Genomic DNA, 27555 nt, shown 5'->3' on the forward strand with positions numbered 1-27555 from the left:
TCTTTGTGCAAATAAAAACTTAGGGTGCTCGACACGTTAAGCCTTCTGCAATAATTTATTGAACACCGTTTATCGACCTGTGGAATAGCGCTATTCTTATAACCAATAAAAGTGCACTACCGGACAAATGAAAACCCCGTTAGTGCACCGTAAAGTACAATGTCAACCCTACGGAAACAACTTAACACTCTATGTATTTGTTATAGACCGATGATTCGATGCTGGCTGGTTCTATTGAGAAATATTAATTCAACAAGTGTAGTGTGGGTTGCAAAACATTTCCAATTGAAATCATTAATTAGAAAAATAAAAAAGAGAAAAATGGTCAATATTAGTTTAAAACAAAAACAACAAAATATCTTGACCTTTTAATATAAAATGCACTGTACAGCGGTATACTTAAGTTTAGCGTTTTTACTTTAACAGTAGAATAGTTTTACACATTCAATAAACTGTTATTTAGCTTTGCTTGAATTGAAACTGTGTGATTATTGCAAATAAAAGATGTTACACAATATTAAATGAATACTTTCTAGTTATCCATAAATAAAGTGAGCAACTGAAAAACGCGTAAACATGACAGGTTATCTTGAACCTGCGTTCCGCATTCCGTTCTTTTTCTCCAGATTGGCAGGTTCGTTCCGTTCCTCAATTTTCGGAAATATTCCCATCACTAGTACACACACACGGGGCGATTCACGCTTACGTTCTTGTTTTTGAGAGTGCACGGTGAGTTTATGTAATGTGTGCGGGAAGTGGAATTAGAAACAGAGACAAATTTCGCTGCACATAAACACACATACATTCTAACTACACTGGTTGAACTGCAAATACATAACATGGAGAGAATATAGTTAAGCGCTCGCGCATGAATGCAAGCAAGAACGATGTATGACATAGAGGGAGATACACGATTATATTGCTCCAGGCTTTCTATTTTTATCCCTTTATGTGGTGGTTTCAGTTTTTCTTCCTCTCGAGTTGTCAACTCGCACGACATAGCAACATGCTCGTCATGGGTTTAAGCCCTGAATGGATCGTGCCACTATACTTAGGACTGACTATGGTAATTAATCAATCACTGAAAACCAAGCCCACTGGTGGTACAGGCAGGCCTTGATCGACAACGGTTGTTTTACCAAAGAAGAAGAATATTTTTGACAATTTCTTACACAATTGTTTCACTAGGCTATTTGCCTGCCGGTTTGGAAGACCGATACCTCAAATAAAGCGCTTGAAACAACGGACAGTATATTTTCATTCCCGATTGGATTCACCATGATTTTGTTACATTTAAAAATAAGTGAATTTACGAAAAAAAAAGAGCTTTAATAAAACAGCACCAAGCATAGAATCAGTGCGAGACACAAACTGTGCAACACACAGTTATTGGCTAGCTAGATGATAGGAAGTACTGTTATTGTCGTTTGGTATTTTTCTATCAAACTCAAGCTTAGATACAAAAAATCCTGCGATACGAGTAACAAGACATGACAATTTGGCTGTCAATTTTATTTATTCCATTTTATTTTATTTTATTTATATATTTTATTTATTTATTCATCCTGTTTAATGATTTCCTGAGTAATCACACTATCACAAGTAATCAATAATTATTTATCATTCTTGTCGTTTTTTTTTAATTTAATATTTAATATTTTAAACAATAACAATAACTTCAAATACTAGTATCGACTTGGACAGAAAAATATTTTCCGGAGCATATTGGGAATAAGCAAATCGAATTCCAATTTCCAGAGCTGTAGTTAGGCCGGTGGCAACGCTGATCGGATGCGATTTTATCGGATGAGATTTATATGGGATTTGACTGATAACGTCAGACGTGCGATTTCGTCGTCCGACGTTATCTGCCAAATCCCATATAAAAATTTGACAGGTCGTCCGATAAAATCGCAAGCGAAAAAGCGTTGCCACGGCCCTTATCGGTCAACTACATGAAAGACATGAAATTTAAATGCCAAAAGTAGGTGGAATATCAAGGACTGTGTAGGAACAAGGTCAAATATTAGCCAAAATCGGTTATTGGATGCCATTTGACAGCAGAAAGCCCTTTCAAATTCATCAAACCCACGAACATATATATCTATTAAAGGTATACATAATTTTACTGTAACATTTATAAACGAATAGATAATTTTCTTGCTTTTACCAGCACGATTCATCTTTAAAATCATAATTAAAATTTGAATCGAAAGGGCTTTCATATGTCAAACTGCTGTAACGATCTTTTGGCTACTTGTTAAATCGCTCTACATTACTTGACCTCGTTCCTACACAGTCCTTGGTGGAATATAGAGGAGATGTCTTTGTAGATGTTGGCAGGTTGCCATTTTGAGATTCAGTTTGACAACAGCCGTCGAAATTTGTTTACGGGCAGCAGTCGCACTGTAATGAAGAAAATGCCGTAAAGTACAAAGTGTGTTTTTTTTTCTAAAGCCTGGATGGCCAAATGTTAACACTTTAACACGTTGTCTGCCACCATATATGCCCACTGAACTGCCCCGTCAGGCCACGGAATCACTCTTTGAAACGAATGCATTTGCTTTTGCATTTTTTCTCTTTTAAATCAAATTCATCAATTCTCTTTGTTGTCTCAGTCGCTCCACAATGTCGTTTGTTGGGCTAATTCCATGGAATTTCATTCTTGGAACCCCCCCCTCCCCTCCCTACCCTTCCCTTTCTTTACCTCTCGCAAAAGTTGGTGACATTCCGACTCCAACGCTTTGCAACGCTTTGGTGACGCGCATGCAAACGATGCTACAACAATGACAGGCAAAGCATGGGCCGATGAAAGGCACGTGAAACTGTGAAAAGATCGTTTACGTATTGTCCAAGCTGTCCCGATCAACCTCAACTTTGTGAAGAGTGTTTTAAGATTGTGCATCAAAAGTAAAGGATGAATAAATGAACTCCAAGATCTTTTAATTATTGTTCATTCTCATTCTCATTTATATTTATGAAAACATAATAGAAACTCATTTTGATATTTGAATCATTTTTTTGAGAAATAATAACCGTGAAAGAAAAGCATTGTGAAAGAACCGATCAAATACGTGCAAATTTATCTTTTGTAACACGTCTTTTACAATGTGTAATGTGTCAGCCACTATGTGGCTAACGTGGCCCGATCGGAAAAAAACCCGTCAGCTACTTAGTGGCTGACGTGGCAGACAACGTGTTAAGCGCCGCGTCACTTTATGAAATTACTTTAACACTTTATGAAATCGCATGACGGCTTTGTTCACCGTTCAGCTTTGTATCTGAAGCTCAGCAATTCTCTTGATAACGAATGAGGTAAGAAAGAGAGAACGAGAACGACATGTGCTACGTCGCTTATCGCAATGAAACAAAAGGGTGATAACAATCGCGCGAGAATTTGTCGCTCTAATCGCTCTCTTGCCATGCGCTACGCGCTCAATCGAAAAACTGTGACGGCAGACCGGCGGTCAAATGGTTGAACATAGCGAAACTTCTTTTATACTCTTTTTGAGTGACAGTACTTTCCATCGTCTAATAGGCCTATTCCTGTGTGATTCTTCAGAAACTGTGCGCCAGCACAATCACTGTGCGTAAAATGTTTAAGTACATTATTGAACTGTTAATGTTTTACAACGGACATGCGTTTAAAATTTTCACCTTGTTATTTCAATGAATTTATGATCATACTTTAAATTAATGTGCATTACTTGCAAACTATTTGTGGAATCTTACCCTTGTGGCCGATTATTCATATAATCTATAAAAATACTTAATTTTCCAGTTGAAAAAAATGGGCGTTTTGTATTGCATCATGGTACAGGTAAGACGTGAAACAGATAACAGTGCACCAATGGAACAGTGTCGTTGTTTTAGTCAATGACTGCCTGAGCGCCGCCTAAGCTTAAACATTTCAATTTAAGATTTTTCGACAAGAAACACAATGGACGAGCAGAAATCTAAGTGTACTGGATGTAGTGATTGGCAGAGGAGATCCAACTAATTTGATCTAATCATTCTATAACTCTCTATTTTTTTTTTTTCATTTTAGCGATGATCTAGTGTATTTGAGCGTGGAGTTTCAATCTGTCACCTTAAACAATTTAAAGATACATTGCCGGACAGACTCTTTTAATTGGTTTTTAAAATTTATTACAATAGAAGGAAGGCCATAAAATACGCCTCAAACAGTTTCATATAAAGAGTTTATTTTTATTATGACGCCAGCTTTTTGTACTACAACTAACCCTTCAGATTTAAATCAATATTCATCAACTAGTTTTTTGCCTTTTTGCAAGCAAATGAAAGCAATATCGCAAGATTGATTGAACAGATTGATATTGTAAGCCTTAAAATCGGTAGCGCATCTGAGATCTCGCACGATTGTACCAAGCTGTGCTAAGCTGGGCTTAGCTGGGCTAAGATTAACAGTGGGAGCCTTTCCGTTTGAAGCTCGTAGGCTGAAATTTCAGCCTGTCAGCTGATTGCATTGTATAGCAGTTTTCGATCAACTATCTAATTGAGTAGAATATACAGGTGGGCTTATCCCAAGGTGTATGAATTCTGCTATATCGCTTCTGCTTCTTAATGAAGATTTTAAGAGTGTTTTGAGTATTCGTCAAGCCTCCAGAGAGCATGTTTAAACAAAAATTTTCACCTATCCTTTGAAAAAGTGATATTCAAATTTGATTATAAAAAGCCACCTGGACTACATACACTTTGATTCTGGATTCCATCACAAGATCTCTTTAATGCACCTTGGGATAAATGTACCTGTTAAACATTGCGAGGGTTGCGTGTGGTATCATCTACTCGAGATCTTATAGTATATGAAATAATCTTTGATTTTTGCTCATAAATTATATTTTTTTCGGTGGTATTCATCGAAAAGATCACTAGTTCTAATTTTGAGGATATTTGCAAAATAAAATGTCAAAATTCAGCTGTTTTGTATGCAACAAATCGCACTGTTATACCTGCTCTGGGGGGCTATAATTATAACTGCTAAAAATAGGGGTGAAAAAACTACCAAGGCTCGCAAGCTCTTTAATGCGAGGGCTCTGGGGCAGTGAACTCGTATGGCGTGCGAGCCCTCGCGCGCCCTCGCAAATCGCTGTCAATTGCATGGCGGGTAAACACCACCTTGTTCTGCCATTTTTCGAGCAGCTACTCGAATCTAATTCTAGCTTTGAGGCTAGAATAATCTAGACTGAAAATTGCAGGCTAGTTTTTTGTGTGGTTTTCTATGGAGTGTTTACATGATTTCAGCCTCCAACTGTCAAACTCCATACAAAAAACTGACTAGAATCGTGAAGGGCCCCAGTATCAGTAATATAAGTAACAGTAATATAATATACATAGCAATGGTGGTAATTGAAATTGAAATGCTACTGAAGGAGCTTTAGGCACCACACCAGATATTCCTAATTATCAGATATTTGATAAATTAAACAAGTATCAAAACCGTTAGGAAATATATTTTGTTAACTCTATGGAGTTGTCTGGTCTATATTATGTTGCTTTATGTTCTCCTCCCGAGGTTGTTTCGACTCGTGAGTAATTCTTACATGTTCACGTAAGCTATATTTGTTCTTAAATTGTTTCTTGCAGTGTTCACATCGTTTTGGTTCGAGGCGGCTATGCTGAGTGCGCACATGACGCCAAAGATTGCTTGCAGTGATTACCAATCGACAAATTTTACATCTCGACCATTTGTTTTCGCTAACAATATCTAAAAGTAAACAAAGGAGAAAAAATATTGTTTATAGAGAAATGAGCAACAAATTGAGCACACATTGAGAAATACAAGCAAAGAATATTATTTCTGTAAAAAAAAATATCTTTTATAAAAATGGCTTGTGTATATACTTATATGCTTATCGTACCAAGCAGATATTTTGTTCGCAGAGAAACTTTCAGTGCTTACTTTGAAGTTGAACCTTTAATATGAATTTATCATTTTTCTACGAAATTTAAATTAAAATAAATAACAAGTTCGAGCATAGGGTGCCGCTTTTAACGATTATTTCTACAACTTCCTAAAAGTTAGTCAACAAAAATTGCAAATGCTGCCATTGCTCTTTTACACTTATTTTTAACTTATTAATACTAACAGGCATTGTCACTGTACGTACTTTTGTCTCTTACCAATTTTTGACGGCGTGTCACAATTATTGTCTCAAACTCGCTAAACAATGCGAGGGGTTCGTGTAATATCTCCTGCTAGAAATCTTTTGCAATCGTTGTTTTTCTTTGTTATTTTCATAAAATTTATTTTCTTGCCAATCATCGTCGTGAACTTTTCACTGGTTGCAATAACTATACTCGCTAACATTGCCAGCATTTCTAGTAGTAGGGTAATTTGCCAACTGTTACACATCGCCCAATTATTGCGCACTGCGTGTAAGTGGTTGTGTATCCAAATATTTGTAAAACATTCATGAAAGTTAGCATTTTTCCTTAAACATTCAGTTTTTTTACAACATATTCCACTATTTTATTTTTTTTACAAGAGCGCTTTTTTGATTTTTTAAACACAAATGAAAATATTTTGACTGCTTCCGATCAAAACGTATAGGATTTCTTAGCAAAACCGCTAAGATTGTGCCTCACAAAATAAGGTAAGGACAGGAATTGGATGAATATCGATAAATTCGACCAAACAACGCTACGAAAAAATCAAAGAAGATGATTATGTAGCTGAGGAAACTGTGTACAGTACACAGGAATCGCTACAGAAATAAGAACCATTCGATGGGGTTATTCGCAATTGGGCATTAAAACATAACCACCAAATTAAGCTGTAAATGGTACAGGCTAACGATATTAAGTAAAACAACGGACTACCGCTGTCAAAAGATGCGCGCACTTTGCTTAAAATAAAAACATGTGGAAAAGAAATATACCCAATAGCAAGGAGAGATTTTGGGTTCATAGGGATACGATAAGCTCTCAAGAATCACTAACGACAAGAAAGCATTAGTATTAATATTTTGACGGCCACGCACACCAATGTGGTGCGATAAACATTTGTTTACGGCCTAGCAAAACAGAGTGAACATTGAACTAGCACCGTTATAAAAATTGAATTACCAACTTAACCGCAAATTAACGCCAAATACGTTTCCTTAAGATACTGACTTAAATTTATTTAAAACCAGAATATTTAACTTTTTTACATAAACTTGCTGAGGTAAAGGCCATCGAAGTACAAACTTATTTTTTTGTCCGAACTTAGAGCTATTTTTCACCTTACCTATACCAAATTTTGTTAATTATAGTGTCGTGGGAAAGGTTTCTACACATAATTTTTAGCTGTGGCCTGAAAGAATGAAGCCTGAAAAGGATTCAAATTTTTGGTGAGGTAAGAAGTTGATCGCCAAAATTTAAAGAGACAACCTTGTGCTATTGGTAAGGCAATGAATGAATTGCCTTTCTTCTGCCATGTACATCTTATTACTATTGGTGCGTTTTTTTGACTGGATTGTGGCGATCAATGCAGAAGCTTAAAAATATCCGAGCTTGAGTGATGATCAGCTCTCTGGCGAGCTCCTCCAACATGGAGGGGAGAGCCTAGCTAGAGTGCTTCATTTGGTCATAGACAAAGTTTGGGAGATATAAGAACTGCCCCATGACTGGATGACCGGTTTCTTTGTACCAGTCTTTCAAAAAGGGGAAAGGGTGGACTGCGAGAACTACCGGGGCATTACCATTCCAAATGCCGCCTATAAAATCTTCTCTCAACTTCTGCTTCAACGGTTGCTACCCTTGGTTGAAAACTTTGTAGAGGAGTATCAAGCAGGCTTCATGGAGGGACACTCGACAACTGTCCAGCTGCTCCGTTAGTACAACTGTAGAACACATAACGTTATTATTGACTTTAAGGCGACATATGACAGCATTGACCGGCAACAGCTGCAGATGCTAATGAAGGAGTTTCGGTTCCCAAATAAACTGATCAGACTGTGTAGGGCGACTAATAACATCGCCGCAATGCCCTTCGCAGACCACTAGCGTATGGTGGAACGAGCCATCAGCACTGCAGCCGAACACAAGATCGGCCGCTTACCACGTAGAGAGAAAAAGGACTGCAGACGAGCACTATCTGAGAAGAATGCAGCGCGCGCCCGCATGCTACGGCATGAAACCCGTCAGAACGTGGAGATGTACAGACGACTGAGGAATCAGCAAACCCTGCTCTTCCAGGCCAAGCGGTGCCGTTTTCAATAGTCAGTCGAACAGCTGTTGGAGCAGCTTTCCCAGTCGGGGACACACGCTTGTTCTACAGGAGATTGAAGGAGGCACAAAGCGGGTTTGCTCCTAAAATGCGGAAGGTAATCGCCTGACAGACGGGCGAGAGGTGATCGAAAGGTGGAAGTGGTACTTCGAAGGACACCTGAATGGAGCAGGTGCAGGAGAGGCTGACAACCACCACAGCAGCAGCACAGCAGCGACAGCATCGGCACAGACGACGAGGTGCTCCTGAAATCTCTGGATGAGATTGCCAGCGCCATTAAGCAGCTTAAGAGCAATAAGTCTGCTGGCAGCGATGGACTGGCGGCCGAGCTCTTCAAGATGGGGCCTGAGAGGCTTACCGTCGAAATGCATCGACTGAACGAGAAAATCTGGGAACAGGAGGAACTACCGGAAGAGTGGAAGCCAATTTTTTACTCCACGAGAGATCCTCCAGAGAGCGCCAGATCCCTACGATTGCACTACGATTGTTAAGAACCCATCCGAAACGCAAAATCCACAAAAGCTCTGACAGCTCTACATTTTGATGTGACCCAACGCATTGTCCAGCGAAGGATAACAAATGATGAAACGTAGATGATGAAACGTGACATGCAAACAAGACAACAGTGATTGGCGTATAAACTAAGACAAAAATAAAGACAAAATCTTAGACAATTCGAAGTGATTATTATGCGAATCGTTTTTATTTTTCGACTATCGTAGAATATTGCACTTGGAGTTCGTTCTAATAATTTTATAGTGAACAAAAACTTATTAACTGTGATTGCCAAAGACAAGTAATGAAATTCTTGAGAGAGAAAATGCGAGTAACAGGGTTAAGGGTTACGTTTTATTGGTTGGTTACCATTACTTTTTTGGTTGGTTACCATATTTGTTTATGCGTTCTCACCATTTTTTAGCATTTCCCAGAATTGTTTGGTTCAATTGTATTGATATCCAATCGGACGATATCAATCAACTATGTGAACGAACCAAAAATCTACGGGATACGATGAATAAATCGTGAGACGAGCCCAACAAATTGTAGGAACTGACCAATAAATCGTGGGGAACCCTGTAACAGTATGAGGTTAGCAAAAGCCACGTTATATGTTTAGTTACATCGTTGTCACAAACCGGACAGCAAATATGGACGAGTGCCATCCCGCTGTGCAAAGCGACGGAAGAAATCATGGCGTTCGGAGAATTTTTCCATGCCTTCTTTTTCCTTCCTACGGCAAATTTGACAAGCAGCTCGTCGAGCAACCCCGGAGCCAGGGCCGCCTCATACCCCTCGCCTCTGCAGGCCCGTCAAACATTACGAGGGTTGCAAGTGGTATCATCTGCTCGAAATCTTAAGATATTTTAAAAATATTTTAAAATATTTATTTTTTATTCATTAATTATTGTTTTGCTGTGTTATTTGTCGAAAAGATCGCTATTTAAATTTTTGTGGATTTTTTCAAAATAAAATCTCGAAATGTAGGTGTTTAGTAAGCTAATATTTGCAAGATTATACCTGCTCTCGGGGTGCTATAATTATAACTGCTAAAACTAGCGGCGAAAAAACTGCCTAGGCTCGCAAGCTCTTTAATGCGAGGGCTCTGGGACGGTGAACTTGTGTGGTGTGCGAGCCCTCGCGCGCCCTCGCAAATCGCTGTCAATTGCATGGCGAGTAGGCTCGCAAGCTCTTTAATGCGAGAGCTCTGGGGCGGTGAACTTGTATGGCGTGCGAGCCCTCGCGCGCCCTCGCAAATCGCTGTCAATTGCATGGCGGGATCTTACCAGGTTAGCCGCCCCCACATGTGCACAGCCAGAAATTTAGCAGCACCCATACTACTTTTCTGCAATAATTATGTTCCGATCGCGGTTAGACAATCCAACCCCACGTTATTGCAAAGTTGAACTTTCGGAACTCCTCCTACTCTTACTCTTTAGTGATGGGCGCTTCGGGGCGCACCAACGCTTCCGAGCCGGTTCCGAATCAAATTTCCTTTCAAACAACCGCACCGACAGCCCCGGAGCCGGATGGTTTTAAAGATATTTTGTAATAGTATATGCCGACATGCGCCTTAAATTATATTTCACATGTGGCTTAGTATATAATGCATGTTTTACAAATTATGAACAAAATCGGATCTATTTGCAAGAGTTTTGGCTGCATCTACGACTCCGGAACCGATTCCGCACCCACGGTTTTAACACAGTGGTCCAAAAAAACCTATTTGTGAGGTTTCAATCGAGAAAATCCGTACATAGCCGCCGAGTAAGTCATGTTCAAAGGAATTTATCAAAAAAAAAATTGATATGTTTTGAACATTGCTAACAAATATAGGACAAACGAATGCCACACAACATCATGCATGTCAATACTGCAATTACATCGGGTTTTAGCTTTCATACTTGCGAGAAGAATATTCGTTTTTTACGCTATCTATCTATCTTTTTACGGCGTCTTTATTGAACCGTTAGTTCGGAACCGTTGGTCCGATGCCGTTGATTCGCCGCCGGCGACGGAGCCATTGAGGCGGAGCCGTAGGTGCGGAGCCGGCTTCGGAGTTGTTGATGCGGAGCCGGCTCCTGAGCCGTTGGAGCGGAGCCAGCTCCTGAGCCGTTGGTGCGCTCCGAAGCACCCATCACTAAAGAGTAAGAGTAGGAGGAGTTCCGAAAGTGCAACTTTGCAATAACGTAGGGTTGGATTGTCTAAACGCGATCGGAACATAATTATTGCAGAACGATGTAACTAAACATATAACGTGGCTTTTGCTAACCTCATACTGTTACAGGGTTCCCCACGATTTATTGGTCAGTTCCTACAATTTGTTGGGCTCGTCTCACGATTTATTCATCGTATCCCGTAGATTTTTGATTCGTCCCCATAGTGTATTGATATCGTTGTGTACCGTTCTGATTTATGACGTTGTGTAGCATTCGTTTGTCCCGTATTTGTTAGCAATGTTCAAAACTTCTTCTTCTTCTTCTTCGTTGGCTCAACAACCGTTGTCGGTCAAGGCCTGCCTTTACCACTTGTGGGCTTGGCTTTCAGTGACTAAATGATTTCCCCCATAGCAGGATAGTCAGTCCTACGTATGGCGGCACGGTCTATTTAGGGATTGAACCCAGGACGGGCATGTTATTAACTCGTACGAGTTGACGACTGTACTACGAGACCGACTCATGTTCAAAACTTGTTCTTTTTTTGATAAATTCCTTTAAACATGACTTACTCGGCGGCTATTTACGGATTTTCTCGATTGAAAACTCATTAATAAGTTTTTTTTGTCCACTGTGTTAAAACCGACTCCGGAGCCGTGGGTGCGAAAGTTTCGGGAAAGAAATGCATAAAAATTTACAGTTGTTAAAAATTAACTATTACTATTACGAATCAAGGTGATTATGGATTGTTAAATAATAGGCGAGCCGTTTTAATCGAATATACTTTAACCATCAAATACGAGCTTCCTATACGGTTCTGTTGACTAACAAAAATAGTTTTTCTAATTGTTTAATTCTTAAAACATTATTTTAAGTGCAAGTGCTACAACACTGTTAACTGCAATTTTATCATTGTATGTAGTGGTAAAATCATTTTAACATTAATTTTAACGACAGACCCTAGCAGATTTTAAATGTACGATCGTCAAGAGCTTGTTCAATATAGTATGATAATCGTATTTTTTATAAGCAAAATAAATTTTAAAAATTAAAAAAAATTGAATCCCAGTACTGTTGTGCCAAAATGTGCAAACGTTCTCCCTTTGTTTACCATAAATGTAGGATTAACTCAACTGACCATACCAGCAATAGAGCCAATTATGTGACTCGAGTGACAAAGAAAATGTATTAAAATGCTGATTTTCTACTATGATCTGTTTTGCAGAACTCGATTTGTCTCTGGTTTGATATCCTTGATGATGATCCTTGTTAGAGAACTCGATTTGTCTCTGGTTAGATATATCTTACCGAACAAAGGAAATTTTACCATTACCATTTTACCATTTTACCATCTCAAACGGAGACCGTTTTTCGTCCGACAGCTCTTCGTCAGATTAAAGCTATCTAAAACGTATTATTTTACGGTTTAACTATTAATATTTTGCATGGTATTACTTTCAGAATGTATTTTTTGTTATTCTTTTCTGTAAAAAGAGTAGGAATAACAAAATGCAGACAAAGTAGAGAAACATAACAAAAGCGCTATCATGCATGACATCGTCAATAACATTTAAAGAACCGCGAAACAGACCATGGAGAAACATGAACAGAGCAACACTCGGCCGCTACGATAAGCGATAACGTTAAGTTTCGATAACGATAAGTTAAGTGTAGATGCGTCTCAAGGCGGCCTTATCGGCACCGGCGGCTAGAGTGTGGGGTTCCATGATCGGAAGTGATGATGATGATAAGTCCCACCTCTTACCCTAACACAGGTTTGAGAAGGACGGAAGTATCCACTTGTATGGGTGCGTGTTTCAAATTTATGTTGTCTTATATATTTTTTCTAATTTGTTTTAATATATCAAAAATCTGATCATCATCATCAAGCTCAAGACGACAAGTGCAGTTGTACATAACATAGTGGCATAGGATTTCTACACCAATACAACATTACACAGTTTGTTTAACATATGCCACACACCTACGTTTGAAGTCGTTTGAAGAAGTTTGAAGTGAAGTAGTTGCTCCAATTCTTGATTTCTCCGGGTAATCTATTATACCATCGAATCCTCTTGAAAAACAAAGAGTTTCTGGCACCATGTGTGCCCTGTGTTTTTTTTTTTTTGTGACGTTTGACGTTTAACGTAAAAGTCGCATTCGCGTTTCGCTCAGTATATTTTCTTGAAAATCGCGCTGTTTATCACACTATTTTCCGGTTTCTGTATAATCACAGTATTTTAGAACACCGTTCCATTATCGTTCAATAGTGCGTTTATCTCTGCTTACCAAAAAATTCGCGTAAATTTCGTTTTTCGGATCGCATCTGAGTTCGCGCGTCCTAACCGCCATCGCTCTTGTTGCTGCAACGAAAACCTGCACCGCTCCCGTATAATGTGGCCCGTATTTGCAACGCCTGCACTATGGAAATTGTGGAGGCATCTATCAGCTGCTGCCTGTGCGACTCTCCATTTCACCATTGCTGCACTTCGGTTCCTGCTGATCTGTTCCTGCGCATTGCGGAATATAAACAATTACCAGCGGCGGACCTAACGGTAGGCGGACTAGGCGGTCGCCATTCTATAGTATGCCGTATGGACAGAGTACTAGCGACAAGGGCCCCCGGAAGGATGGCTGATGGGGCCCCGAGGTTGGCGAAACATTTGCCCCCCCCCCCCCCCCCCCCCCGTCAGCAAAAATTTTAGAGTTTGCGACAGATGATTTACGAAGGATTTGATTTGCGAAGGGGGCCCCGCTGAATCAATTGCCACCCCCCGTCAGCTAAAATTGAAGAGTTTGCGACTGATGATCGAAGGGGGCCCCGACGGCATTTCAAGTTTACTGTTCAATCTCCCAACAGCAACTTTAGTGCCGCTACCACCCCCCCCCCCCCCCCACATTTACCATTTACAGAGGGCTTCAACTCGTCGTTCCGCCTAGGGCCCCCGATACCCTTGATCCGCCACTGACAATTACACTGGTGCTGTGTAGGCTGCAACAACGTATTTATTTACAATCTGGCTTCCAGGCGGCAATAACAACAGTCGCCGAAAGCATCAAGATCGTTTAGGAGCCATTGACTAATGAAATTAAAACTGGGTTTGCACGGATGAGCCAGCTCCATCTAAAAACTCCACGAAGTAGCCACCCCCCTGCTAAAATTCGTCGCATAAATCGGACAAAACGTTTGTTCTCGGAAGTCGCCATTGACAACCGTACGTTGTTTACATTTGGCGCCAGACCCATCAACACCCAAAACAATAACAACCAGAACCAACATATTAAGCCGATAGATGATATGTATCGCAAAAATCGAGCTTCACCCATGATCACAGGCACAAACAAAGATACAACTACATTTCCGATCAAAATAGTCCCCGCTCAGTCTACAGTACAAAAGTGCGCATTGTATATTTCCCGGCTCGCTCCGGATACATCCAGTGACCAAATAGTACAAATGGTCAAACAAGCTTTGTCCATTGACGATGTCACTGCATATTGCCTTATACGACAAGGCACAAACAAAGCAACACTCTCATTTCTATCGTTTAAGGTGTTAGTGCCTCTTACTCAACGTGAACGCTTGGTCTATCGGTGCGTGAATTTGTCGACTACCGAGCTCAACAACCAGGTGCAAATTTTCGTCTACCGCCAATGAGACTTTCAACACCTACAACCCTATCTACAGCGCAGGATATTCTATCACCACAGCTGTTGGATCACACAATACTTTCAGCACACACTCCACGCACTTCACCCACACCGCAAACCCACTAATTATCAACACCGATAAACAATTTACACACATCACGCACACTCGCACGCTCGCTAATCAGCTGAACACCGCATATGAGCCAAATAACGCCGAAACAACTTTTGTTGATAATTTACGCACTCACCTGATGATTGTTCCTTCAACAACAAACAACTTTACCACCACTGAAGCAGTCTGTAGTAACGGCATCTCGTGCAGGCTACTTAACGATCGTGAACCCAACACTACGCAACATCAGCAGCACTATTGCTACAGTACAGATCCTACACTCACACAAACGTACGACGGTCATGTCATTCCTGCAGGGGTTGCCTCCTTAAATAATACTGACGATTTGTTATTTTTATATCAAAATGTAAGAGGACTAAAAACTAAATGTCATGAGGTATTCGATTATGTTTCTACTACTCATTACGACGTCATTATCCTGACTGAAATATGGTTGGACTCCTCTATTAACTCGTCACAGTTGTTTCCGGACCATTATATCGTCTTCAGAAAGGACCGTAATGACAGAAATTGTAGGAAAACCAAAGGTGGTGGGGTTCTCATAGCTGTCGCCTCACATTTGCGAGTTATCTTATGTTTTACATCAGACACTGTCGAGCAACTTTGGTTAAAGATTTACAGCATTAAGAAAACGTATGTTATCGGCGCAATGTATATTCCTCCTGACATAACAAATAACACGTCGGTTATTCACACAATCTGTTCAACTATTGACGACGTAGCGTGTAAAGCTAATGAAATGTGTTTGTTATTCGGGGACTTCAATTTGTCAAACCTGAATTGGATACCCGATGAAACAAATCCACTTATGCTCCAAGTTGACTACGAAAGCTCGAGGATCACGGACAACTGTCGCATTCTTCTTGATTGTATGAATAGCAACGGACTGTACCAGATTAACAAAATTCATAATGCGTCGAATAACTACCTCGATTTGATCTTTGTATGTGACGATATCCTGCAACAATGCTCTCCACCGGCAATAACACCCTTCCCCATAGTTGCTATTGATTGCAATCATCCGCCTATAGAGCTATACCTGCCGAACAGCTTAGCCAAAGCAGAACATCATACAACATCACATCAAGAATCAGGCATGCTCGACTACAGTAGCACAAACTTTTTGATTCTAAATGATCTACTGCAATCCTCTGACTGGTCATTCCTTGATGGAAACCCGGACGTAAACCATGCACTCGATATGTTCAATAGGAAATTTACGGAACATTTATCTGCTTGTTGCCCTATAAAACGTCCACGACAGTAGGGTAATGCTCAATTACGCCGCTTAAAACGAAACAAATCTTCCTGCTATCGGTTTTACCTAAACAGTGGAACGCAACAATCGAGATTGCGGATCATCGCTGCACACAATGTATATAGAAGCTATAATAGACAACTTCACTCTCGTTTTTTGATTCGTATACAGTTCAGCTTAAGAAGAAAACCGAAAAAAATTTGGAGGTATGTCGACACAAAACGGAAAAACAGCTCCCTGCCAGCTATAGTTTCCTTTAATGGAACAACTTCGTGTACTAAAGAGGAAACCTGCAATTTATTTGCCAATCGTTTCATGAGTTCGTTTGCCACTGAAGCTCCTGGCTTCTCATTGAATGCTGCTCTCATCAACGTGCCCTCCGACGCTGTCGATGTTAATGTGCGTGACATAAACATTTCCTGAGATTCTGAGCTAAAGGCGCTCAAGCAGGTCAAACCATCCTACAACCATGGACCTGATGGTATTCCAACCGCAGTTCTTGCCAAATGCAGCGAAGTTTTGGCCGGACCTCTGGTTCGTATCTTCACACTCTCGCTCAAAAAGCGTGTGTTTCCAGCAGCATGGAAATCGTCCTACATGTTTCCTGTGCATAAAAAGGGGGATAAGAGCTTAGTGGAAAACTACCGTGGCATTACTACTTTGCCTGCAGGTGCTAAGGTTTTTGAAGTTGTCGTCCAGAACTCGCTCTTAAACTGTTGCCGCTCGCTGATATCAACACGCCAACATGGGTTCTTCCCTCGCCGCAGTGTGACCATCAATTTGGTGGAGTTTGTATCTCACTGCCATGCTGCATTCGCTTCGGGAGCCCAGATGGATGTCATATATACCGACCTTAAGGCTGCCTTTGATCGGGTGAATCATCGCTTGCTGTTGGCGAAGCATGCTCGTATTGGATTCTCTACCCTTTTAGTGGAATGGTTCGAATCTTACCTCACCAATCGTCGATATCGCGTCAAAGTTGAATGTATGACATCTAGGGAATTCGTGAGTTGTTCAGGCGAGCCACAGGGTAGTAACCTTGGACCCTTGTTGTTTTCTCTATTTTCCAATGACGTTACTACTGTAGTAAGGGAATCTGAATGTTTATTGTATGCGGACGATCTTAGACTTTTTTTTTCCTGTGAGGTGTTTTGGTGATTGTCTTGTCCTGCAAGCATCGATGGACTCTTTTCCGACTGGTGTCTGAACAACGACCTACAAATTTCTGTTGATAAATGTTTGTCCATGTCGTTTCACCGTTCTAATTGTCCAATAGTGTTTAACTACTGCATCTCCAGTACACAATTACAACGACACAGTGCAGTAAAAGACTTAGCAGTTACTCTTGACCGTAAACTTGACTTTCATGTGCACCATAACGAAATTATTGATAGAGCGAACATAATGCTAGGATTTATACGCAGCCAGTCGAGAGATTTCTCCGACCCACATTGTCTTGTCGCACTCTACAAATCACTAGTCAGATCCATCTTAGAATACTCCTCAGTAGTTTGGTGCCCATCGTCGTCGTTATGATCGAATAAGATTGAGTCTGTGCAGAAAAAATTCACCCGTTTGGTCTTACGGTTCACACCCTGGCGTAACGTAGCAGCGAGACCTAGTTATCATGCCCGGTGTTTAATTTTTGGACTCGAGTCTCTCGCTACTCGTCGCAAAACGGCGCAAATCTTGTTCATGAAAAAAATCATCTGAGGAGAGATAGATTCACCGGACCTTTTAGCTAGAGTTAATTTCCACGTACCTGCTCGTATTTTAAGAAACTTTAGACTACTAAGAGTTTACCAAAATAGACGTGCATATAGCGACAATGAACCTTTGACTGCGATGGCTATCAGATTGAATGCACATTATGACTCTTTTGACTGGAATTCCCTAAGTTAACCTGTTTTTCTTGCTGTGATACTCTGCGTTATTTATTTTGTGCTGATGTTACATTGTACCGTGATGCTTTATGTTGTTATAAGTTTAGTTTATAAAATCAGTGATAAGGCCAATGATGGCCAATCACTTAACATTTACAAATAAACAAATAAACCATGTGAAATGAAGTTGGGAACCCTTAGCTCATTTGCGCTGCGTTCCACCAAATACCCTGGCAAAAAGCCTCTCAAAAGATTAAATATGAAGGTCATGGTTTGATACACCATCCTCTGCTGCACCGACATCCGTTGAAGAATATCTAGCATAAAAACAGACGTCGTACGTCGACCGCGAACGGCGATAGTCGTTGACACAAAATTTTACAAAATGATACTTTTTGAAGCATCGCATTCTAGATACACGCTTTCGTTCGACAATCATGGAAAAAAATATCATTTGACACGGTGATAATTTTTTGTTGTATTCATTTGATTGCGATTTTCCCGGGATACAAGCAATTTAGGTCATGTTGAACGCAGTTGGCTTTGCGTTTGTCGTCCTCAGAAAATCAGTGGCGTTAGTGAACAGAACAAGCTTATTCTGAGTGAAACAAGGTAGTAAAGAAACACATTCCAATTCCAATATTGTTAAATAAAAATGTCAAAAACATCGGGAGAAAAGTGGAAACTCCGTGAAATTCTAGCAGAAGGTTGTGTGGGTTTCGAAAATGGACACTTCGTTTGTACTATCGACGAAGTAAATGGTTGTAAATATAGGCAAAAGAATGAAAAATATGAGCCGGGTAATTTTATACGCCATATACGATCGGTGCACCCAGATTTGGCAAAATCCCGAGGATTGCTGCAAGAGGACGGTGAAGTCCCCATAAAGAAGAGGAAAGTTTCCAAAGTTCCGGTAGCCATTGACCGGCAAAAGCTCCTGGAAGGTATTTAATATATTTCATTTTTTTTCTGTGGCGATTACGTCAAATAATATTTACTCAAGCTTTATTAATAACAATAAGTATTAACTAAATGTTATTTAAATATTAAACGCTCTCTAAATTGTCGTTTCTAAAGGTATGATGAAGCTAATATATTGCCATAACGTACCTATGATGTGCGTCGAATGGGACGGCTTAGGGTTGATCCTGAAACCTATTTGTGATGCGTTGAAGATGAACCTCAACCGTTCTAATATTGTTTGTCATCTTGGAGCTGCTGCTCGAAAAATTCGCCAGGAACTTACCACAATTTTGAAAGGAAAACTCTTATGCTTGAAAATTGACTGCGCAACTTGTCTTGGACGCCACATATTGGGGATCAACATCCAATATTATTGTGAACTACAAAAGGATGTCGTCATTTATACAATTGGTAATAATCCTCATTCTCAAGTTAATCTTTTTAAAAACACGCATGCGAGTTGCAGCGAATTTCATGTTTTACCTATCGTGAAAGTTTTGATGAAGTATGAATAACACTTTGTTTAAATTAAATTCAATAGGAATGGTTGAGCTGAATAATAGACACACCGGAAAATTTTTGAAAAGAAAGATCCTAGAAATACTCAATCAATACGAAATTTCATTGGAACAGATTTTCACGGTGACCTGTGATAAAAACTGCGTTCGAACATGACCGCTGCCGTTAAGCATCTTCAATCTGATGCCCAGGTCATGTTCAACCCACTTGAGGACACCCACAAGAAAACTGTTCACTTCCGAATCATTATTTAGATTTGACAGAAACCATTGAAAAAGAATTTTACCAGTATATCACTCTTGTAAGATGTGCCGTTCATATCATGCAGCTTTCGGTAGTAGATGTGGTCAAGACATTCGATGGAGAGATTCGTAAATGTACTGCAGTATCAAATAACTGCCGGAAAATTATGTACAAGACTGTTTCCAACAATGAATCTCTCCCACCGCTCTATTCAAAAACCAGGTGGGGAGGAATTTTCGAGATGTTGAACCATTTTTTTAAACAGGAGGATTTCTTCAACGAACTGGGTCAGCAACATTCGGAATTAGGTGAGATTTATTATATAAACGAAAAAGTTTTTCAATACCTCAACATTTCATTGTTATTTTTTTCAGATTTAACAGAACAATGGGATTTTATAAAAGAATATGTAGCGGCGTTTGAGCCTGTCTATATTTCAACAAAAGCCATGCAAGCCAAACATACATCACTGAACGATTTTTATCTATCCTGGATGAAGACCATTTTGAAAGTCGGTTCAATTCCAGGAAATCGTTTCGTTGAACCGCTTACAAAAGCCCTTAAAAATCGGTTAAAAAATCTTAAAGAAAGTAATTACAATTACTTAATGTTGCCAGCTTAGCCTTTACAAACTATGTTTGGGACACAAATTAAAGCAGTACAAATCGAGTTGTCTTATGTGTTAGGCAATAAGTTGATACATGTGACGTGGATCCAAGATGACCACAAATAACTCAATATTTAGATTAATTTTGTTTTCATATAATAATTATATTTACGAATAATTATAGAGCTTCATCATGCTCCGAATGCGACACTAAATAGCTCCAGTGATTTTGATTTGTATTTTACTGAACTTTACGGAGGATCATTGCCAGAACCAAAAGCTGAAGAAATACAAACGAGCGCGAACAAGATTCTACGGCAGCTGATATCAATTGACGCAAAAGCCCATCAAAACTCGCATTTTGATGTTTGGAATTTTTGGTTAGTGCGAAAATCCACTTATCCCCAACTATATGAAGTAGCGACATTACTTTTGTCAGTACCATCAAACCAGGTATCATTGGAGCGTGCTTTTAGCGCACTTGGTTTGGTTTTATCTGATAAACGGACCAGAATGAAAGAAGATACGTTGGAAAACATTTTACTGATTAAGCTGAACCAGCCCTTGCTTGAACAAATTCTACCTGATTTATATGAATGGAATAAGGAAGATGTTTAATTACGTTAAGGGGGTTTTAATTGGGGTTTACATTACACCTAATCTAATGAAAAAATATAACAGTATAAGTATAACAATAATAAAATAAATAAAACCATTTTTTAATTGAATTGGCCTTTGTTACATAAGAATTTAATTGTGTAGGAAATCTTTTTCAATATCGGCATCATAAAATAAAAATATTCCGAACCCTCCTAGAACATTTTTTTAACCGGCAAGTCCAAAAAATGCAAATGTAAGCTTAAACTCACGCTAACATTTAATTACAACTCATTGATATTTTAACAAACCACATTGAGACATTTAAAAGATAAAAAAGAAAAATCAGATAAGACTGAAAAGCTCAGAGTTGAAAAACTTCCATGTATTCTTTTTTTATTCCGGGCCATGGTGGCAGGATATCTTGGAAGTGGGTGCTGTTTGTGTTAGGCAATAAACTACCAAGCAGTTTTATAAGCAACATTTCGAGGATTTTTGTACCCAAGTTCCTTCAAATTCCAGTCAATAAATTGTTTTGTAATGCCTGAAAAATGTATCAATCTGTAAAATTGATGAAATTAATGCTATGTTAAAAGCTTACACTGGAAAAGTTAAGAGAAATTTTTTTTTAATTTTATGTGAACACCTACAGCCGACATCACATTTCAGCGATTTGTATCGAACAAAAAAAATGTCAAATGACATTCATTCTACTCTTTTTGCAATCATGTCATCGCAAAAGCATTGATTGTTATTGCACAAATGATTGTCACTCTTGAAAAGTCGTGTCATGGTAACCATGAATATAATGAACCAAAAATGATTTTGACAGCCGCTTACTGCGAATATCATAAAAAAATATCGACAATTAACAACACTGGTCAGAGACTCTGCTTGCTTGATGTCTTTGTGCGAGATAAACAAAACAGTATAATCGGCAAAAAGATTGATCTCACAAGACTTCAAAACCTGTTTCATAACATTGATATACATTATAAACAGAATTAGTCCAAGAACACTTCCTTGCGGAACTCCAAGGGTATATTCTATAGGCTCTGATATAGGCTTTCCAAAAACTGTTCTCTGAGTTCTGTTTTTTAAATAATTTTTGAACCAATTGAGCTCCTTCCCCATAATACCAAAACGCCTTAAGGTCAACAGCAATAACAGTCTATAATCTCAGTAGTTTAGTGCGGTGCTTTCCCGATAAAGTAGTTTTAGTCGTTTCACATGTCATTTCATTTGTCTAAGGTGCATTCATGTTAGGTTTCATAGGTAAGGATTCATATTGCCCTGGAATGGAATATTAGTATCGTTTTCTCAAAGGATGCAAAACACGTCATTATCGAGTCATCTCCAGTTCGCTGGCGTTCGACAGTTCGACGTCTCAAGTGAACGAAACAAATTGTAACGGAACTCAAGGCTTATGTAACGACCTTGTATAATACGAATGTTGAATCCGTACGTTATTAATGAGTTTGTTTGAGATATATCCGTTTGATTTAGCTAATTGGCATTACAGGGTTTACCAAGTCACTTTGCGATGTGAGCTGCACAATTCATCTTACTTGAGACGTATTTCTATTCTGACGTGCTACTTCATTTGGCCCGAAATAATTTTCTATTCCGCCGCATTCATTTTCATCCATTATATGAAGTCTTTTCACAGAGGATGTTAGCTGGAGCCGTCCGCGATGTTTACATCTTTTTCAAAAATAAATTTTTGGGCTTTTAGTGCTGATTTATGATACAACTATGTTGTTTAACAAAGAATAGAAGTTTACCTTTGCTCCGCTGTAGCATTCTAGTCAAAACATGGGTTATTCATTGAGTTATTAGCAGATTTGACTGAGCAGGTTCAACTGCTAATATCTCAACGAATAATCCATTTTTCGGCTAGAATGCTACAGCGGAGCAAAGGTAAACTTCTATTCTTTGTTAAACAACATAGTTGTATCATAAATCAGCACTAAAAGCCCAAAAATTTATTTTTGAAAAAAATGTAAACATCCCGGACGGCTCCAGCTAACATCCCCTGTGAAAAGACTTCATATAATGGATGAAAATGAATGCGGTGGAATATAAAATTATTTCGGGCCAAATGAAGTAGCACGTCAGAATAGAAATACGTCTCAAGTGAGATGAATTGTGCAGCTCACATCGCAAAGTGACTTGGTAAACCCTGTAATATGGCGTTCTTTATTCCGGACGTCACACGAAGCGTAAACTTTGGCGTAAACTGGATTTCAGCCATACAACCTTATAATCTTTTGACAGGAAATTTACGCTCTCCCATACAAATATAGCGTAAACTTTTTGAGTTTACGCCTCGTGTGACGTATGTATATCACTCAGAGTGCGATAGATCTTATGTTGCTGTGGGTGATTTACCCAGCAGAAACAAAAAAAGGGGCAGTCTATAACAGCGGCAGCCTTTCGATTTTGCTTGAAGTTTATTTTGTCTATATCTGTAAATGATGTACGAGCACTTATTACCATGTGCGCATCGCACACTAGCCACATGTAGAAAACCTAGCAATTCACTCCGCATTATCCGCATATCTTAGTGCACTGATGTGTGGTCTTGCCCAATAATCATATTCTTAAAGCAAGGTATCCAAGCTCGAATTTAGCTTGGAGTATGCGTTTTATGGAATATCTGCCACTATTTGTTCTTCTTAATTGTATTTTATATTATTTTTTCACTCAAAAACCCTCTAAACATTATGAAGGTACATCTGAACAGTACATCTTAGCTCGTGGACTGTTTGATCTTGTTTGAAGGTACATCTGAACAGTACATCTTAGCTCGTGGACTGTTTGATCTTGTTTAGCGGATGACCAAAACAAGCAAAATAGAAAAAATGATACTATAAAAACATTTATTTTACATCATAAATAATGTTCAATCAAATTCATACAAAAACTGTACAACCTTGGTTGATTTCAATGCCCATCTTCAGCCATGAATTGATTTGCGTGCTTCAACTGGTAACACGAAACATATGCAATAGATCGCAAATGTTTTATGCAATATTATTCGTAATATGTAATATTATTCGTATTAACCAGTGTATCTAGTAAACTGTATTTGGCTGATAAGATGAGTCAACACTGTGTCATATACAATACCTGTTACAATCGATAATACACGGTGATGACCCCTTGTTCAAAGCATAAGGGCAGGTAGCAACCAAGTGGCAGGATAAGACCTTAATGAGCCAATTATGATATAATTTTCTCGTGCTTCAGCTTCATATGTCGCTTGAGATTGGCCGTGCGTGACAAGATTGCCCCACAGATAGTGCATTTTGTGAGACCCCTGTGTATATGCTGATGCATGGTGAGCGATTTCCAGGCGGCGAAGCTTTTGTCACAATCTTTGCACTTGTATCTTTTGGTTTTCAGTTTTTGTTCAAACACTTCTGCAAGAGAGAAGAGAGGAAAATGTCATATGAGCTGCTGTAAAGGTATTGGTATTGCTTGAAATGTGTCTTGAATTCGTTTTCAAAGACAAAAATTGTAACATGGTGGGATAATGAGTCTGTAACTGAAGAATATAATGTATTCTAGGTGTGTGTGTGTGTATGTGTGTGTGTGTGTATGTGTATGTGTGTGTGTGTGTATGTGTGTGTGTGTGTGTGTGTGTGTGTGTGTGTGTGTGTGTGTGTGTGTGTGTGTGTGTGTGTGTGTGTGTGTGTGTGTGTGTGTGTGTGTGTGTGTGTGTGTGTGTGTGTGTGTGTGTGTGTGTGTGTGTGTGTGTGTGTGTGTGTGTGTGTGTGTGTGTGTGTGTGTGTGTGTGTGTGTGTGTGTGTGTGTGTGTGTGTGTGTGTGTGTGTGTGTGTGTGTGTGTGTGTGTGTGTGTGTGTGTGTGTGTGTGTGTGTGTGTGTGTGTGTGTGTGTGTGTGTGTGTGTGTGTGTGTGTGTGTGTGTGTGTGTGTGTGTGTGTGTGTGTGTGTGTGTGTGTGTGTGAGAGGAGGGGGGGGAGTTACAGGACTTTTATTCCAATTTACAAATGTTCGCCATATTTGTTTTAGCAATGTTCGGTTTGAAAAGATCGATTGTCTTTCACTAACAACACAAACAAGTCATGCCGCTTTTGTTTGGAATTCTACAATTGTCAAATTCCAACGAACAAAGGGCAGATGCAGCACGAATTGGTTTATAAGAAGGAAGCGGCACTTGAAGACGAAGTAGGTGCAACAAATCAAGCAATCAAAGAACCGGAATCAAAGGCACTCATTGGTCGGTGACCAATGGAAAATAGTAATAACTAGGCCCATTCGGCACTGCTTGGTTTATTTCTCAAGCGTTTTTTAGTGTGGAAATAGAAAAGTAATCATTGTTAACATGTTCTTTTAGTTTTTCTTCCATTATAACATTTGACAAAATTTTAAAGAAATTGTCATTTGATTAAGTAATTTGTCACATTTTTCAGACAATATGGATGACGAAGAACATTAAGCTGGAGTACCCGAAATCGCTTTCGGTCTCTTTCCAACATCTGGTAACATTTTAAGCGTTACGACAAATAAATTCGCATGACAGCTTTGCTCACCGTCCAGTTTTGTATCTGACGCTCAGTGATTCCCTTGAGAATGAATGAAGTAGGAAAGAAAGAACGAGAACGACATGTGTTACGCCGCTTATCGCAATGACACTGTTGCGACGAGTCTGGCAACTGTTCGATGTAATAATAATAACGCGTATTGATGACTGATCGGTGTAAAAGATAACACACGGATAGGATACTTGATAACACAAGGATAATGCGAACGAAAAGGATAAGGCGGATGTACGGAAAGAAACAGAGTGCGGCGGCTCTTTTCTATTCTAACCGTACGACGAGCCAGAAGTTTTTTTTACTGTTTCACCGTTAGTTAAGCTTTCGGCAATAAATATACTTTGTAAAGATGTCTGGAAAGTCGTCGCGTTCGTTTGACTGTTGCTCAACGTAACAGACACAAAAGAGTGATTAGAGTCGCACGATAAATTGTCGCTCTCATAGCTCTCTTGCCATGCGCTACGTTCTTCTTCTTCTATTTGGCGTAACGTCCTACGCGGACTTACCGGCCTAAACAGGCTTTCGAGACTTAATTCATTACCACGTGGCGGGATAGTCAATCCCTGCTACGAGGGGACGGTTCATTCTGGGCTTGAACCCATGACGGGCATGTTATTGAGTGGTCCGAGTTGACGAATGTACCACGGGACCACCATGCCATGCGCTACGTGCGCACTCGAAAATCTTTGACGTCAGGCCGGCGGTCAAAGTGCTGATCCATTATCCCGGCCTAATTGGCGGAAGTCTTCACGTCATCTTGCTACTTGGGCGTCTTCTTCTTTTATGGCGTAGCGGTAACGTCAAACGGAGACATGCTGGCCAATACAGGATTTTGAGATTTATTCAGTACCACGCAACCGGATAGTCAGTCCTTGCTACGGGGGGATGGTCCATTTGCCCGCATACACACGACGCCCAGTGGCCTGCTGATGCCCGAATGCAGAGCCGATAGCATACGATTATATCTTCACCATTAACGTAAGATGGATAGGCTTATACCACGAACGTACCCGTAAGGTATCATCAGGATCTGAAGCAGACATGTCAAACATGCGGCCCGCGAAGGCTTTCATTCCGCGAAGAACTTTTGCAGTTAATTGAATGTAATAGGTATTGGTTGTAGATTATAAGATAAGAAAAACGGTTGTATCAATGATTATACACTGAGGAAGAAGGTTTCAACATTTAGTCTTAATAGTTCGATTAACGAAGAGTGAAGTAAGTTACAAATTGTTGCTTGTTTGAGAAGGTATTCGCGAAGATGGCATGTAGCATGTATTTTAGTAATTATTTCCTGACTTTATCTTCAAGTTGCTCTCCCCACATTTTTACCCAGTTTCTGACTTTGAGGTTTTCTGGGAAGTTCGAAATCCATTTATTGTTTAACGTAACGTAACGTTTTCTTCACTTCATTTATGAGGGTACACTTGAGCTATGTTTCTACAAAAATATCTAGAAACCAAACACTTTCAAATGGCGCGAATTGTATGAGGTCAACTGAAAGATAAGAATCTCTTTTCCTTAACAAAATGGCCATGTAACTAGCCAACATTTGCCAATGTAGTGCCAAACCGCCCCGTGGGGCTTATACTGGGTTAAATTTTATTAAGTTTATATAAAAAGCATCCTGCCTACAAAAAGGGCGACAGGCTAAACTGCTAAAATTTTCGAGCAATCACGTCCTTAATACCACCTACAAGATTTTGTCCCAGATCCTGTACAGCAGAATTGCGCTCCTTACTACAAATTTCGTCGGCAGCTACGAAGCTGGGTTTGTTGGAGGCATATCCACCACCGACCAAATTTTCACTCTACGGCAGATCCTCCAGAAGTGACGACAGTGCCAGATCCCTACGCACCACTTCAAGGCGGCCTACGACACCATAGACCGGAATGAGCTATGGAGCATCATGCAGCGGTACCATTTCCCTGGGAAGTTGATCCGGCTGTTCCCAAGCGAGTCAACACGCTCGAAAGTAGTAAGGAAAGTGGAAAAGAAGTAGCCTTCTACTTCCCGTTCTACTTTTGTTGCTTAAAATCAGAAGAATGTAGAACATGTGGGTTTCAGGAAAGAGCAAAAATGAGTTTTCGCGTGTACACACACACACACACACAAAACGACTCACTCACGTTTACGCGTTCTTGATCTACGCCCCTCCCCCTTTTCACTCGCCCCACAGATCTATTTTTAGATCATTACACTTCCATCGACGGCGGTCGATGTGACGATGTGTGTCGTCGCGTGTGTGT

At 39.7% G+C, this 27555-nt stretch overlaps 1 protein-coding gene across 11 annotated transcripts in view; it reads right to left on the minus strand.

The window, feature by feature from the left end:
- Positions 1-27555, minus strand: part of LOC120905760 (protein abrupt-like) — an 80870-nt gene that overhangs the window by 11079 nt on the left and 42236 nt on the right. For 2 of the 11 annotated variants that reach the window (XR_005739941.1, XR_005739939.1), the window contains one exon: positions 23874-24166. The exons of 5 other annotated variants lie outside the window; for them this stretch is intronic. Coding sequence is in view for 3 of the 6 variants with exons in the window: in XM_040316851.1 (XP_040172785.1) it covers positions 5487-5728 (242 nt within the window). In the remaining 3 variants the exon portion in view is untranslated. Of the gene's footprint in view, positions 1-5232; positions 5729-23169; positions 24167-27555 lie in introns of those variants that run through there. 4 more of the 11 variants (XR_005739940.1, XM_040316854.1, XM_040316851.1 and 1 more) reach the window with 4 other exon arrangements.

Source organism: Anopheles arabiensis, chromosome X, assembly GCF_016920715.1.
Source record: "Anopheles arabiensis isolate DONGOLA chromosome X, AaraD3, whole genome shotgun sequence".
NCBI classification, from domain to species: Eukaryota; Metazoa; Arthropoda; class Insecta; order Diptera; family Culicidae; genus Anopheles; species Anopheles arabiensis.